Source organism: Calonectris borealis, chromosome 21 (genome assembly GCF_964195595.1).
Source record: "Calonectris borealis chromosome 21, bCalBor7.hap1.2, whole genome shotgun sequence".
Taxonomy (NCBI): domain Eukaryota; kingdom Metazoa; phylum Chordata; class Aves; order Procellariiformes; family Procellariidae; genus Calonectris; species Calonectris borealis.
The window spans coordinates 11,987,200-12,003,201 of record NC_134332.1 but is presented as its reverse complement, the minus strand read 5'-3'; the positions used below and the strand labels follow the sequence as shown (position 1 = coordinate 12,003,201).

Sequence of the window (16,002 nt, the reverse complement as noted above, 5' to 3'; positions counted from 1 at the left end):
GTGTGTATTTCTGCTGGTCTTACTTTTACCAGTATTTACTTGTTACTCAACCTAGGAATTTAGGTTATGGTAGATGTACATTTTAAATCCTACTTTTTCGGAAGGCTCTCAGTTGGACCAGGGAAAGCACAGTTTTTCCAAGATGAGATGCAGAGACCCTTATGTTCAGATACCACGGCACAGCTACGACTGGGTCTGACAGCATCCCACAATGTGCAGTAGGCAAGTAGATCTTATCAGGCTTTTTATATCTGCACTAAAGCCCGCATTCAGTATTCTCTATAAAATATGTTTGCATGGCTTACAATTTTAAGAACATAAGAAAGATGATGACTTCATTCTTGATACTTTCTGTATCTTGATGCCATGGTGATTCTCAAGTTAAATACGTGCAGGAACTATATGCACACTTGAAAGCTATCTTCCTCGCCTTTGAGCTCTCTCATTCCTTTCGCTCTTCAACAAATACATTCTCTGGGATGCCAGTTGCCTTTTTGCTCTAGAGCTTGACTGAAGGGACTATCAGTACTAATGTAAAGTAAATAAGAATGCAGAGAGAATGTGTACAGAGGCTTTGTTTTCAAACAAATTAAGCATTGATGTCAGTATATAAAACCCGAATGTTCTTAGAAGGAAATGAGAGACAAAACTAAACAATGTAAAATGCTGAAACGTTAGAATAATCTTGCCTGTTTCTGGTCCATGTCAGCCTCTCTTCATCTGAAATTTCTTGTGAACAGAGAAGCCTTGTCTCTTTAATCTTGTCTGATTTTAAGTAGAAATTCTTTGCAGGGTGAACATGCTACTGATTATTATTTAATAGCTGCTTCAAACTGCAAACATCCCTGAACCAGAAATGCTCAATCCTTTTAAGAACAAAATGCTATCCAAGTTTAATTTTTATAAACAATACCTTCTGCCAACATTTCACAGACATGACCTGTATTTTCCGTAGGTTAGAGTGAGAGTTATTAACTTAGTATTCTGCTCAGTTTGGAGAAAGACTAATACTTTTTCTATAAATGAAAACAGCTGCTTTACAATAACATTCAAGTCCCTAACAGCTGTCAACTAGTGCTTTTTGCATTCTTTAAAATGTGCAAAGTGACCAAAAATAGTCTAAAATAATCTTACTAGTCTGGATAAGTGTATTATCTCACTGCCACAGGAAGCTGAATAATAAGGAAAGAGAAAAATTCAAGAAACAGGGATAGTTAAATATAAAAATAAAAGTCTCCATATCATATTTTAGTCTCTACAACAGAATCAAAGGAATTATAGCTGCAAAGGCCAGTTAAAATAATCTGTTCCATCACCAGGTAACTCAGAGCACAATCTATTACAATACCATGTCTTGTAATGGTTTATTATTCCTATGTTTCAGATTTGTTCACACAAAGCTGTTAAGTTATCCTTCAGAACTTGGAGAACAGAAGCTCAAAATAAGGAGTACTGCATGAGGCTGATCTTCCATTCAGAAAGCAACTAGGGAAAAGAGATCTGAGTTTTGTTTAAAAACTGGCTTTCTAACATATCGGTCTCAGCACCACTTTTAATGCCAAATTTCTTGTCTTAAACATGCTTCTGAAACTGTTTATAAACACATTTTATTCAAAACTTACACAGGAGATAAGCAAAAACTGCAATGCAAAGATACTATTTGTGTGAAAAACCACTTATTGCCAAGCACCCCGCCAGGCCCAAGGGAAATCGTGCGGATGCCCTAATGCTGAAGGTTTTCGTTTAAACCTGTCCCACGATTTTCCTATTCATGAAATATCTCAGCAGTTATGTTTGTAAATACCTGGTCTTCATGCTGTGGTGCCGTATTCGATTTGTCTCGCTCCTGCCTCCCGCAGACGCTAAGGAGAGCTGGTGTTCCCAAAGTGCGGGGAAGGGGCACGATGGCTCCGTGTCCCCGTGGCCGGAGAGAGGGAGGCGAGCGGGTCGGGGCGGCAGCGCTGGAACGCAGTGGTGGCTGCGGGCAGGGGAGGCTGGCCGCGAAGAGGCATGACAGGAGCCATTGAGAACATGCAGATTTGCTCCCTCCGTGGAGCAGGTTGTCTTCAGTTGTGAAAGCAAATGTACTTCTGTGGGGTCCTCGGCGAATCTGGTATCTAGAGCCGGGGCCCGGGGTCTCTGTTGCATGTGCAGAACAGCTCTCCTGAAACCGCGCCTTAGACTTCGAACCCAGAATCTGCTTCCTATCATGTACACATCTCCATTTTAATTTCTAAATTACTGAAAATTAGGTCGTTAAAGAAGTGTAACACTCTGACTTTTAAAAATATCCCTAACGATCCCCAAAGCAGAATATAACTCTGGTAAGTTCCTAAATAGATTAAACTCCTTAGACTCTTATGCGTTGGTTGCCTTGAGATTACTGTTGGCATTAATGAATCATTTTCTCGTTATTCTCCATCAATAAATGTTTTTCTTTCATCAGAGGATTGAGACTCTGGTGCCCAGCTGCAGGGAGTTCCTAGGGGGCCTTGCTGTGAGCCTGTGCTCGCAGGAACCCATCTCCGCCCCCCCCGCAGGACCCTGCCCGGGGTGTCCCTGTCCCCCCGGGGCACCCAGAGCTGCGGACGCCCTTCAGAGCAGGGGTGGTGGCTCCCCTTTCCAAGGGGGTGGTTGCGTGTGGCAGGAGACAAGGAATGGGGAAAAGTGCTAATTCTGAGTGTCTTTCAGATGGTAGCTGTTCTCCCAGTTCACGGTGGGGGTTATCAGGGTGTTGGAAAGCACAGAGGAGGAACTAACGGGCTGTAGGTGTCGAGGCCAGGAACGAACCATTGAACGCCCTCCTGACGCAGGCCAGCGTCAGCATTGGGGCTGGAGCGGCTGGAAACGGAGAGTCCCGCTCCTCGGCTGCTCTTGCTGCTGGAAGAGCTGTGGCCTCGCTTGGGTTTTGCTTCCTCATCCCCACCTTATAGGGTGGGGGAATGGGACAAAAAGAAATGGCTGAAAAGGGGGGGGTGGCTGTGTGTATTTTTAGTGCATATTTTTTTATATGCATATATTTATTTATTTACTTTTATATAGAAAAAAGGAGAATTAGGAAGATAAAAGAAAGTATGTAAAACCACAGTCCTGTGATTAAAGCATTTTTAAGAGATGAACCACAATTAGAATGAACTGTCATTAAAGTTTGATACTGTCATTGAATGATGGTAACTGAGGAGTTTAAATTTAAAAGTAAATATGTTAGAGTAGGCGATGCATATGTTTGCTCTGACTCTTAAAAAGATGGAAGCCCCAGCATCTGTGACAGTGAAAAGCCAATTAATTTGTATTTCCTTGTGTTTACACGCGTGCTTTTCTGCTTAGTGGTAGTTTTGAGTTTCTTTGGCTTTCAGTGCTTTGTTTTGGATAATTATAGCATCGCTGCAGAGTCTTGTGCCCCCAGTTGTGAATGGCTTTACCTGGAAATACTTCAGAAATCCTTGCATTAAGCTCTTTATATTAGCAGGATTTAAATTAAAAAGAACATCAATATTTGTAGATCCTTGGTCAAGACTCTCCTGCTTGCTGCCCCCCTTTCGCCAAAGCGGCAAGTAGGTGAAGCGTATAGCCCCCGTTGTCGCAGCTTTCCCCGCGTTCTGCCGGTCCCGTGCAGGAGCGGTGAGGAGCTGGCTGCCCGCTCCCGCGGCGGCTCCTCGGCGGGGCTCGCTCTGCCGGGTTGCGGCTTTCCTTACCCCTCCTGCCCAGCACCCTCCGCCCCCGCCTTCCCGCAGCCGTCTTTGGGTCTGACGCTGGCCCGCTCTCTGCCGTGGTGTGTGTTAGGGAGAGGAAGGATTTCTCGCCTGGTTTTTTGTAGCAGATTTTCCTCGGCAGGGTTGGTGGTGTGCAGGGTGAGCCCCTCTGTGCTGGAGAGGGTGTGAGAGAGGCTGCTTGAAATGATTTCCTTCTGCCTACAAACTCCATCTCTGTTCTGCAGCGGTAATAATTTATTTCAGCAAGCCCTTTCTCACCAGCCTGCTGACGCTGAGCAGACACTGACGTGACGGGGGGACGGGGATGTTGGTGTACGTGGAACAGCTCATCGGGAATAAAGTTTGTGAATAGTTTGTCAGAATAGAAATAGCTCGTTAGTCCTGTGCGTTTGGGCTGATGGGATTCTGGACATCAGCCCGAATGGTTGAGGAAAATTTTTCATGCCTGGCCTGTGAAATGAAAGTGAAATATTGAACTGAGTCTATTTTGGAGCTGTTGGTGTTGAAATCATACATTTTTTGGTTCTTCTGGATTGGTAATAAAGCTGTAATTTATGTGACATTTTAAATTCTACAGTTCAGTGTTTGGATGACAGAGACTTTTTTGTTTATTTTATCCACTCTGATGAAAGAAGGTACCACCGATACACCAGTTACATTGACGGGACCATCTCCTTCTTGCTAGTTTTTTGTGAAGCCTGAAATCCACCCGTCCGGGTGGTTGTATTGCCCCTTGCTGCAATACTATTACTTTTACACGTCTGTAGCCAGGGGAAAGCACTTTTCTCACTTCATAATCCAAGTCAGTGAGGTAGAGACCTCGTGTTGATCTGCATCACAAATAACCACCCGAGCTTGGATTGCAGGATGTTCACATTGGTGCCGTCTTTTAGGTAGCAGACTGTGGAAGGAACTTGGGTGTGTCAGCTGTAACCCATACGGCTGCTTGCCCCGACATTGCCTCTTAAATTTGTCATTAAAATTAAAAATCTGTATATTGTATTTCTGCCATAGGTACATCACATTATAGATCAAACATGATGATTTCTTTCTCCTTTCAGCTTTATTTAGAGCTATACATTGCTAATGCGAAAAGAATAGAAGTCTGTAGTAGCAATTAAATAAAGCACTTCTGTTAATGTTCTGCAAAGACTGGTTTGATGCTAGCTATGCTGCATGTTTTCTATTCTACAAAAAAGCAATGCATAAATGAAGTGTTTCTTTCTTTTTAAGGGGCTTTTGACTAAATTCTTTAATTTCACTGGCTGTCAAGGTAGTGTTAAGTAAAATGGGTTTGAACTGCTGTAGTTTTTGTGTACTGGACTAGATGTCAGAAACCTTTGCCATCACTGGAAATTCTGTCACTCTGGATTTACTATCTGTTTCCCACAGCTGAATTCTTAAGCAGTGTGATTTAACACCTTGGCTCTCCATCAGCCAGTCCTGGCATTTATTTGAATGCATTACACCACTGGTTTCCATAAACTATTTTACAATTGTTTCATATAAATGACTGTGTATTTCTACAAAAACCATCTGTATTTCTGTGGAGAGCAGCAGATAACTGTATGTAAAATTCAGTAATGTCACAACAGTGCAAGTTAAGAAAAAACAGATTGGACCAAAAAAAAAGTCTCATGCTTGTGCGTAATGTTAAAAGTTTGTTTTCACTATTTAAATATCTTTATTTATTAACCAGTATTTGCATTTGTAATGATAAAATCTTTATTCCACTTCAGAGGTGTTGAGGGGCTTTGGGGATTTTTAACGGATAAACAGATTTAAGATGTCCTCATAGCAGTAGGATTTGAGATGTAAACATTCTGGCTTTACAGCTATTTCCGCTCAAACTGTTTACATATTTTCTGTTGTTTTATTGTCATTGCCAAGCACACAATGCAATCCTTGCCCCTTCTGTCATGTTCTAAGAAAAATTCTACAGAAGGAGGCCTGAGACCTCTCTCTGTTCCTAGTTTCTGTGCTGTCTGCAGCGTATCGATCCCTCTCCTTCCTCAGTCCTCTTTTGTTTATAGTCCTTGCCCAGTATTCATCTTCTAGCCCAGGGTCAGTGTCCGGCATTGATGGGAAAGCTGGTCCTCACCCGTGCCTCTCCAGAGGCAGACTGCGCCCCAGGGGGGACCTCCCGAGGACGATGCGATGCCTCGGTTTGCCCGCTCCCAGCCAGCACCCGAGGAGCATCCCCACTGAGCTATTTTAATTCTTCCATATGCTGCCCATGTGCTGGCAGAGGGAAAGCTGGAATCCAGTAGTCTTACACTTAGCGCGACTGATATTTTCTGACAGACTATTTGAAATGATAGAAATACATAAACCTCCTCTTTTTTATGACCTTGTAATAGCTGCAACATATTTCCAGCAAATACTTTCTATAGCAATAATAAAAAAGTGATAACAAAAAAATAAATATAAATATAGTTTGAACTCAAAAGAAATCATACTTTCAAAACCTAGGGTTGGAGCAATGAAGCAATAAATCATGTATCCTTGTGAAAGGAGAAACTTGAAATAGGAAGGTACCACAGACATCAACATTAAATGTTTATCAACTATTTTCTTTTGACTGCTTTCCTGTCTTGCTTCTGTACGTGGACAGAGCCTGAAACATAGCTCGTGTTCACTGTTGCGTATTTGCTGTCTGCCTGGCATCTACTGCCTTGGCTATTAGGCGATGACTGCCTAACTGTCTTTAAATTCCTGATTCTTCATGTTATTTTGGAATTACAGCTGTACTCGCAGGAGCACTCGAGGTCCCACATGCTGGGTGGTGCTGCGACGGCAGCGTGCTCCCCTGCTTTCCTTCCAGTTAACGCAAGTTGGTGTGACGCATCCTCCGTCGCCGCGCTGCGCCTGCGCCGCTCGTCCCCGTGCAGCGACGCCGGCTCTCGTGCGAGTGCAGCCCAGGCTGTGCAGGAGGGGCGGGCGAGGGAGGACGGGAGAGGCGCCGGGTGCCACGGGTGTGTGAGCAGAGGATGGAGACGGGGGCTGGGGCTGGCCGAACAGGACGTGGAAATCCTCCTACAGCACCGCGAAAACTTCTGCGGTTGTTCTGGGTGACGGGCCAAAATACCATGTCCTTCAGCACCACGGACGTTCAGGCAGCCTCATAGCTCCTGGCATAGCGTTTGCTGGCTCACTGGGGACACATCTGCTGTAAAACCAGACGAGTTTTACTATTCTGCTGAAATTCGGCAGCATGCGCATCCCTTTCTGCCGCAGGCCAGATCTCCATCAGGAGATCTTGCATTTGGAGGCTGAAGATGTTCTGGTGCCAGAGGGTTTTTGTAGAGAGTTGTCTGAGGAGCTATGCCAGGAGAGTAAGTTTTAAAACTAATCCACAAAGAGTAACAAACCACCGTGAGGAGACAGTAGTCACTGAGAGATTTGGAAGAGGTCAGATAGGAAGATGCTGTGCTGTTGAATATGATGCTTCTCTCTTGGGTGTGGATGGTGACAAGTATGATCCCTGTTCGCTGAAAGCCAGTATACCTTGGCTTCCTTACCAAACTGCAAAATTGTAAACTTAAATTGTAGCAAAGAGCAGAATTAATAGATGACATACGGACAAATGCAATATACTGAGGAAAAAATCAGCATAGCTTTTTTAGAGCAGGTTGTGTCTCAGAAACCGGTGAGGATTCTTTGAGGAAGTCGGAGACCATCTCAATAAGGATGATGTGTTTTATATAGCATGCTTAGATTTCCAAAAAAGATTTGACAAAGGCTCATAAAGCAATTAAGCTGTCACAGGATGAGAAGGAGGATCCTCACATGGATTAATAATTGATTAAAAGACAGGAAACAAAGAATAGGAATAATGGCCCTCCGTTATTAGTAACTAGGTTACTGGTGGAGTTCCAGTGGAACTGGTAGAACCTGCATTGTTCCGTTAATGTGGGGCATGGAAAAGGATGTGAATGCTGATGTGACAAAATGTGCTGTTGATACAAAAGAAGTAAGAATAGTGCAAATAAAAGCTGTCTGTGAAGCACTGCAGAGGTATCTCACAATGCTGAGTGACAGGACAATAAAATGAGAGAGGGAATTCAGTGTCAATGAGTGCAAAATAATATACATGGTGAAAAGCAACCGTAACTATATGTATACAATGATGGGCTCTAATTACCTTCCATCAGTCAAGAAAAGTATCCTGGAGTCATCGTGGGTAGTTCTCTGAACACTTCAGCTCAGTGCTTAGGAGCAGTCAGAAAGACAAATTGAACGACAGAAAGTAGGAAAGGAGTAGAGAACAAAACAGAAAGCATTACTATGCCAGTCCATAAATCATGATGTGCCCACATCTTAATTGTTATATTTTATCTCAAAAAGGATAGTATAGAAGTAAAAAGATGCAGAAATGGATGAGTGCAAAAATGGATCAAACATGTGAAATGAAAAGTAGGTACTGAGTAGAGAAGATCTTTTCTAGTTTGGAAAAGACACGACTGGGTACAAGAGAAGTCTATGAAGTGCATGTGGTGGAGATGGTAAATTGGGAGGGTTTTATCACAGTTGTTCGTAAGACAAGAACTGCATGGCCCAAAAGCGGTGGGTTGGCAATTGGTTTTTGAAACAAAAGGGAATTCTTTTTCTCACACAGTGCAGTAAATTCTGGAAGTCAATGTTATGGAAATCAGAAATTCAAAAGTGTTTTGAACAAACACATGGTCCATAAAGGGAGCAGAAACAGCTGACAGAGCATAGCTGGAACTGGGGCTTTTGTGAGAATTACAGGTGCTCTTGAGAGGGGGGTAAAGATAAGGGATAAATAGGACGTAGCGATGTGTTTTGCGTTGCAGAGGCTAACACTGTAAAATATAGGTTCAGTTTTAAACCATTTGGGTTTTTTTGTTTATACTGGTCTTTTTAGTTAAGGTTTGACAACTCCACAATCATTAAATATTGAGGTAAGTCTTTCTGTAATCCCCATTTTACCCTATTAACTAGTTTGGAGATGGAGATGGGTTTTGTTTGGGGTTTTGTTTAAAGCCTCATTCTCTTTTTAAGTGTTAGTGTTTGTTTATTGTGCAGATTCAACCCCTGACCGTGGTATTCTTCATTGCTATTGAAAGTTAATGGGGGAAAAATTGCATTCCAAACATTTGAACCTGTAGTAGTCATGGCTGAACTTAGTTGATCTCTGGTGATCGGTTCAATTTAGTTACGATTTTTAGCCATTAGGCTGGGGCTGAATGATGGTGATTTGGTTGAGGCCAAATGTCTGTAGAAAATTGGCTGTTTGATAAGAGCCCTGTTATCAGAGGGGGATACTTTCTCATTTACATTTAGATGAGTATTGATTATTTATTTACTCAGAGAAGTGAGATTCGTTCCCAATCTTATCTCTCTCGTCTCTGCTTGTCAGCAGAAAGAGAGATAGAGCTCCTGACATCAGCCCAAGATAACAGCACTTTGTAGTGAAGATAAAAGTTGGAATGGGCCTTTTTCTAGTCTTGACTGAAAGGATAAGTTTTAAAAATTAGAACTGATAGGTCGTGCTTTCAAAACCCCATTCTGAAGGCTTTGCAGCTTAAATGGCAACAGAATTGGTTTGTTGTTATGCGGATGGCCATTCGCCTTTTGTAAGAGAGCCGCTTAATTTGATTATGCGGTGGGATGCTTCCTGGGGCACCTCTGTATTGTGCCATAGGAAAGCTGTGGATGTAGTACTGGGGGTTGTTTCCTTGTTCGTTTTTAATTCCTGACAACCCTTCCGCTGTTCAAAGGGGTATCTTGAAATAACGAAGTGCGGTGGATGTCTGTGGGCAGGACCGTGCTGTGGGTGGTTAAATGGGGGTTTTGGCGGAAGGGATGGGTGTGAGGGAGGATCGGCTCCGAGGCGAGGCGTGCGAGCGCCCGGCTCGGGGGTGCAGAGCGTGGCGCTGGGAGCAGGCGGCTCCGTCGGGGCTGGCCCCCTTCCTCCACAGCTGCTGGTCTGTCACTGCACCAAAACAAGTCTGGAGGAGAAAAACTGCTGTTGCTGGTAGTATTTGCAGTGTGTGGTTTAGGCACTCGCTCCTGCATGCGGGGCACTTTACCAGGCCCAAGAATGGAGAAGACCCAGGCCACCAGATCTGGTGGAGAAGGGGCCTGGCTCTCCTGCCCTCCCCAGGAGGCCTGGGGTGCCTCTGGGACCCCGAACAAACCTCTGCTAGTCTTTGAACAAAAAGAGTTTGCTTGAAGGTATAACCACTTCTTCTTCACCATTCTGTGGCTCGTTCCAGACTGCTGCCTTGGTTCCCTCCTTCCTCTCCAGACCCATGAACGCTGGTTTCTCCAGCCCTGCTTGCTTTAACCCAGCAACGGTTTCTCTCTCTCCAAGTATTTGTGACAAAATTACAGAACTAGAACGGGTTCGTATTCATTAGCTTTGTCTTCTGGGTATTTTGCCCTGGCAACTTCCATTTTAAGGTACTTGCTCCCAGCTTGGTGGTGGATTTCCTCTCCCCCTTGCTCCAGCAGTGCTGTGTGAAGCCCTGGGCTGCAGCCCCAGCCCCACGCCGCTGGGTGCGGGACGTGCTTGAGCTGCGGTCCCTGCCGTCAGCGGGAGAGCTCTGCTTGGGTCGCGGGCCAGGACCGCTCCGAGCCAGGATTTTAAAGGTTTACTTTACAACTGCGTGGAGCATTTGCATCAGATTACAGAAATCCATAAAATCCAGCTTTGGTATTACCACTTGAAATTTTGTTGAAATTCCCAGAGCAGTATTCTGTTAGGAGACCATTAAATTACCTTATATTTCTACTACAATGACATCATTTGAACTTGTGAGAGGAGTCTGGTAGTAAAACTCCTCCACAGAATCAGCCTAGCATTTTTCATCTGTTGTGAAGTAGAGGTCATGTAAATGTGTACAGATATTTAAAATATATTATTTGAGAGTAGATACTGTCTAAAAATCCATTTACACTTTTTTTTATTAATTTCTTAGTATTTTCTGTTTTAAAGGAGTTATTCATATGGAAAGTTGCCTCAGTTTCTGGTCTGTAGCTCTGTTTCGTTGCTTTATTAGCAGACAGTTAGTACAGTCTTAACACAAATTGGATAAAACAACTTACCTGATCACAGAATTCTCAAGTTGCTCCAGATAAAAATCCTCCTCTGACCCTGGCATGGCGGTGTTGAAGGTTGTGATCGCCGATGGCTCTCCGCAGGATGGCGGGAAGCTTGTCAGCAGCATGAGGATCGTTTCTGAGATGGGCGATGTTGTTCTTCTGAGTGGATCCAGCTGGTGGAATCGGATCCATACACAGGGACAGTAAACCACTGCCAAGCTCCTTGCTTTTAACCTTGTCCCCTTGTCGTCGTGTGCATATGGTTCTTTGATAATTTTAAGGCTTCGGTAGCGTTGATGTCTGTCCTTTTGCCCCATCCCACTGTCTGAGAAACACAGGGGCGCGTCCACCTCTGCGTCCTGCAGACGCAGCGTGTGCTTCAGCGCCGGTCCCCTGCAGCAGCTCTTGCGCAGCACTGAGCGCGAGAAAGTAAGTTGTATAAATAGAAATGATTTAGCGGGGTAGGTGTACGTATGATACTTAGAAGTGTGTTTTATGGAATGGATCTGCTTGGCTCATCACACGCCTGTTCTGGGTGCGCCCCCCCGAGAGGGCGCCCCGGGGCACCGGCTGGGGCCGGGAGCGGAGCAGGGGCTGGTGCCGCACCGCGCTCAGGGAGGCCTGCCCAACCGCTAATAGTTCCAAGAGGGGCCAATTTCACTTCTTCCTCTGTCTGATTTTAAATGTTTTTGGGGTGGGAGTGGGAGAGAGGGCGTAATGAAGAACCAGGGAGCTGGGACGTGGCGGCGGGCGCTGGCATCAGCACATCCCGGTCCCGGTGATCGTGGGCTGCGGCTCTGGTGGAGGCATGAGCCTCCGTCTGTGGTAGGAGCACTTGGGTTGGGGATTTGGTACCAAGAACCCAGACATTCAGATGGGAACCAACAGTTCTGCTGGCTTTGTCATTGCTGGGTATCGTTCAGCGTTGGGATGTTGTCTGGGAACCTCTGGAAGGTACTTCTTACAAACGGACAAAGCAAGCAGGTTTTGCTGTCGCTGATTCTGTTTTCAAACCTACACCAGTTTTTAAATACAAATGGATTTACCACTTTGATATTTGTTTCAATTCAGTATATTTTGCTTCTGCCTAGCAAGCCAGGCCTCTGTTTATTTAATTTATTTTAAATTTTTAATCACATTTCCAGTAGCTGGGAGAGCAGAAACGATGGTGCTGTATATATTTGCCTTTCTGTTGCTTGTGCTCATATGAGATGTCTCTGCTGTTTCTTGAGTGCAGTTTGTTCTGTAAATGCTTCGACCAGCTACACGTGCAGTTGCTGATTGCGCTGGGCAGGGAGGGAGCAGTTGGGCTTTCCTCCCGTGGCCTGCAAACAGCCTGGCTCTGTATCTGCTCTGGGAGTCTGGAGTAAGGGGGCTCCATTTTACGGAGAAATAATGTTCCACTTCGGGAGCAGAATGTGCTCGGGCTGTGTGGTGAGCACTTCACGTGGCTTCTGGGGAGACGAAATGAGAAGCTGTAATTGAAATTCTGCTGTAGTAAATTTAAAATTAATTGGCGAACAAATTCCATTTCTTAGGCATGCCATCTGAGGCTAAAATACTCAATTTTTTTACATGTTTTAAATATTTCATCATATACTATCATAACTCAAAGTCAGGAAACATTGAGAAATACTTTAAGTACTGATAAAGAGGGAATAGATTTCGTTATTTCAGTTCTCGTTTTTTTTGTTGCCTTAAGACCTGGTTAAAGGTGCTTTGCATCACTTAAATTTTTTCAGGTATCTGTTTAGTGTTGTTTTACGGAATTATATAGAAATGATGCAGCTGAGAACTTCGTGTGCACTTCAGCTCTCGGGTGTGAGCGGGAGAGGAGATCCGCCCTGCGCTGCTCGGGGGTGCGGCGAGGACGGGAGCGCGTCTGGCTCCACCAGCTCCCGCCTTCGGAAGTGGCTTTTCTTCTGCCCGGGGTCCCACGTGGAGTTTGGCTTACCCGAGTCACACCTCTCACCCCGTCGGGTCCTCTCCCGCCTGCTGTTCGGACAGCAGGCCCGGAGCTGACTTACAGGGGTTTCACCTGGAATTGTATTAGTGTGTTCTTTTTTTATTCCAGTTAAGGCATATAGTTTAAGGATCCATTCAACTAAAAGATTTTTTTTAAAAAATGGCCTAATTTTTGTAAAAACAATTTAAAAATACATTTCCTGTAGTTGGAAAACAGTTTTTTAAGTGATATCATCTTTCCTTCAGTGATTTGGTTTGAGAAGAAGGAAGTTGGCACCTGAATCTTGAAGACCTACAGTTAAATGCAATGTATATGAAAATAATTCATTTGAAGCAACAGCATCTGTACATACCTTATGTTTGATGCAGTTCAATGTTAACAGTGTACAGATCTCTGGAAAAAGATAAAATCCATCCCTCTATGACCCTTTCTGCTCCTTGCAGCCGTTGAGCTGCTGGGTGATGCCAAACTCCACCCAGCACGTTGTCTCGAGTCTGGAAAGCAGTGCAGATCGCTGCTGATGGGTGAGGAAATCCTTACCCCACGCTTCAGAAGTGCAGCCTTATGAGAAATGCACCATTGGCAGAGGTAGAAATAGCCAAATCAGGTGTCAGGGAGCTGATTTTCATGACAAAACGCAATTCATAGAAGAAGGGCTGCTTTCCTTCCCAGATATTTCTCAGTGCTCCGTGCAGACACCGCCGAGGCTGCGGCAGCCTTACCTCTGCAGCCGGGCTTTTCTTGGCTTTCCGCACCTGCGGAGGGTGGACCGCACGTTTGGTTGAGCCTGCGCTCAAGAAGCAGGCTTTAATCCCAAGCTGGAAGAGTGACGTGCTCGGGTACGCAGGGTCGCTCCAGTGGGGCTGGACTGCGGTGTGCCGCAGCCCCGGGCAGCGCGGAGCGGGGCTCCGTCCCCTGGCAAACAGCAGCCGGGGTAACGTTCACAGCAGCCTGTCTTCAGTCTCTAAAGAGCCACAGAGAGGGCAGAGCAAAGGGGAGCAAACACATCGTGCTTTTTCACATCAGGAAAGATGCCCAAATAATACAACATAGATACACACCAAGGTCTGAGTAGATATTTCTTACAGCAGGCAACACCCCTGTCTTGCAGCATGGACAGGGTATATAATGCAGGCTCATCTGGTGTAGGAATAATACAGGAATGTTGGACAGGAGTTTGTCAGGTCGCGTTGTTAGACAGCTGAAGATGACTGGAATATGTTGTTTCCTTGCACACCATCCTCCCCCTTTTTGTGATAGGGCCCTTCCCTTTGGCAAAGAGCTTTGAAACATAAACATCTACCTGCCTTGCTTCTAGGCTACAAATAATCTCATGTTAGTTGAACGTGATAAGCCATCACTGTTAGAAAACAGATGATTTTACAAGTTACTTTATGTTTCAGGTCCTCAGTATCGGCTGGAGAAGCAGAGTGAACCTAATGTCCCAGTAGATTTAGACTGTACCTTGGAGAGCCAGAGCACTTTGGAATTCTGCCTTGTCCGGGAGAACAGTATGTTTCCCCTTTTCACTTTTGCTCTTGTAAATTGCTTAAACTCACATAAGTTATGTATTTTGGAATACAAGCTGTACTGTCTGGGCAAGTAAGTTTTGACAAGACTCTCTTTCCTGAGGCACTTCTCAGTTGTGCCAAAACAATATTCCAGAGGGAAATGATGGATTTCATACCTTCTAGTAAATAGTCTGTATCCTGTTTATCACTTCATGATTAATCTTTTTCTGTTAAACTCTGCTCTGTAAAGTTATGACCAACCCTGAAAAACACTGGAAATATGAAACTTTTTCTGTTGCAGGCATTGCTTAGTGAATAAAGTGATTGGTCTGCAGTATATTTTGCCATGTCAATACAGCTGTCAGAGGCACTGATTTTCTTCTAATAGAATTTAAAGAAATTAACCATGCAGATATAACTAGAGCAGTTTGATGATTTTTAAAGTGCTAGACAAATAATCCTCTCTCCAGCTATGCTCAAATATTTTTATTCTATTACTGTTTTAATGGTCCTAATATTATTTCCTGATTTATTTCTTTAAAAGGAATTATATGAAACTTTAAAACAAAACATTTAACATTGATTTGTGTTTGTCCTCCATAGCATTTTGATCCGTCCTTCATTCTTTCCAACAGTTTTGGGGTTTTTTTCATTCCATTTTAATTCTGCTGTAAAAATATTGATTGTCCTAATGAGGAAACCAGTAGCATTCATGCTGTCAGCCAAGACCGTGCTCAGAGTGTTTGATGCAAACAATCATAGTAAGAGCCTGTTTCAAGTAGTAGAAGAGGTTTTTTTCTTTCTTTTACAAGGATTAGATTTTTCCATTTATGCTTTTTGGCTATAGCATTTCGTCTTTTATCCTAGAATGACAGCAGAGCATCCCCGAAGTGCCTCCTAATTCCAGTGGCGAGTAGCAGACTCTGCTCCCATTTAAGGAATAGCAGAGGTGAGAGGCAGCTGCCACGAGCTCTCTGGTGGTACGTCAGTGCTGGAGCTGAGATGAAGCACTCACAGTTTTGGCTGCCGTTCCCTGTAGAGTGGGACTTGCTCCCAAAATATTCTTGATGCTTCTGGTTCATTTCTTCATAAAATGGTTCAGAGAAGCTGTAGGAGAGAATGTGGCAGAAGGTAGCAGGGGTGCTGTGCATGAGGAAATGGAGCCGTTTTAACCTCGCTAATCAAGTTGCACTCTTCCACAAGCCAGAATTCCCTGACGTCTGCACCCCGGCTATTATTTTTGTATCAGTTTTTTAATCTATGAAAAGATGCATACTAGTCATACTTTCATAGGTTTTGCACATTTTGATTAAAAATAATTTTTTTTTTAATCCAGGCTTTGTAGTTAAAAGTATATTGTATATATTGCAGTTTTAACTTATTTTCATCATCTGTGGAGGAATCCATGCTGTGGCTTGTAGCTATATCTGCTGATGCTCTTAGCTCTCATGAGTGACTGGGTTCAGGTTGCACCATTACTTTAATAGTAAATCTGTCATAAGTTTGTAAGTGGTTTAGCAGGAGGCATTCTGACTACTCTGCAAATGCTCCAGGAGAGCCTCTGAGGCCTTGTCTCAAAATAAATGCCAGCCGTAATGTTGAGGGAGCACTTTTCCCTTTCCCTGAAGTCCTTGTGCAGCGACTGCTCCTCTTCCCGCCTAGGCGAGGGGACACAAAAGCAAGCCCCTCGGTGGAAAGGTGTAGGATAGATCCCTGAGGGTGTCCAGTCAAAAGTACTCTT

The 16,002-nt window shown here is 44.2% G+C and overlaps 1 protein-coding gene across 9 annotated transcripts in view; it reads left to right on the top strand.

The window, feature by feature from the left end:
* Positions 1 to 16,002, top strand: part of MAPKAP1 (MAPK associated protein 1) — a 108,603-nt gene that overhangs the window by 65,360 nt on the left and 27,241 nt on the right. For 7 of the 9 annotated variants that reach the window (XM_075170900.1, XM_075170902.1, XM_075170898.1 and 4 more), the window contains one exon: positions 14,154 to 14,261. The exons of 1 other annotated variant lie outside the window; for it this stretch is intronic. In XM_075170900.1, the coding sequence (XP_075027001.1) occupies positions 14,154 to 14,261 (108 nt within the window). Of the gene's footprint in view, positions 1 to 1,384; positions 3,139 to 14,153; positions 14,262 to 16,002 lie in introns of those variants that run through there. One more of the 9 variants, XM_075170908.1, reaches the window with a different exon arrangement.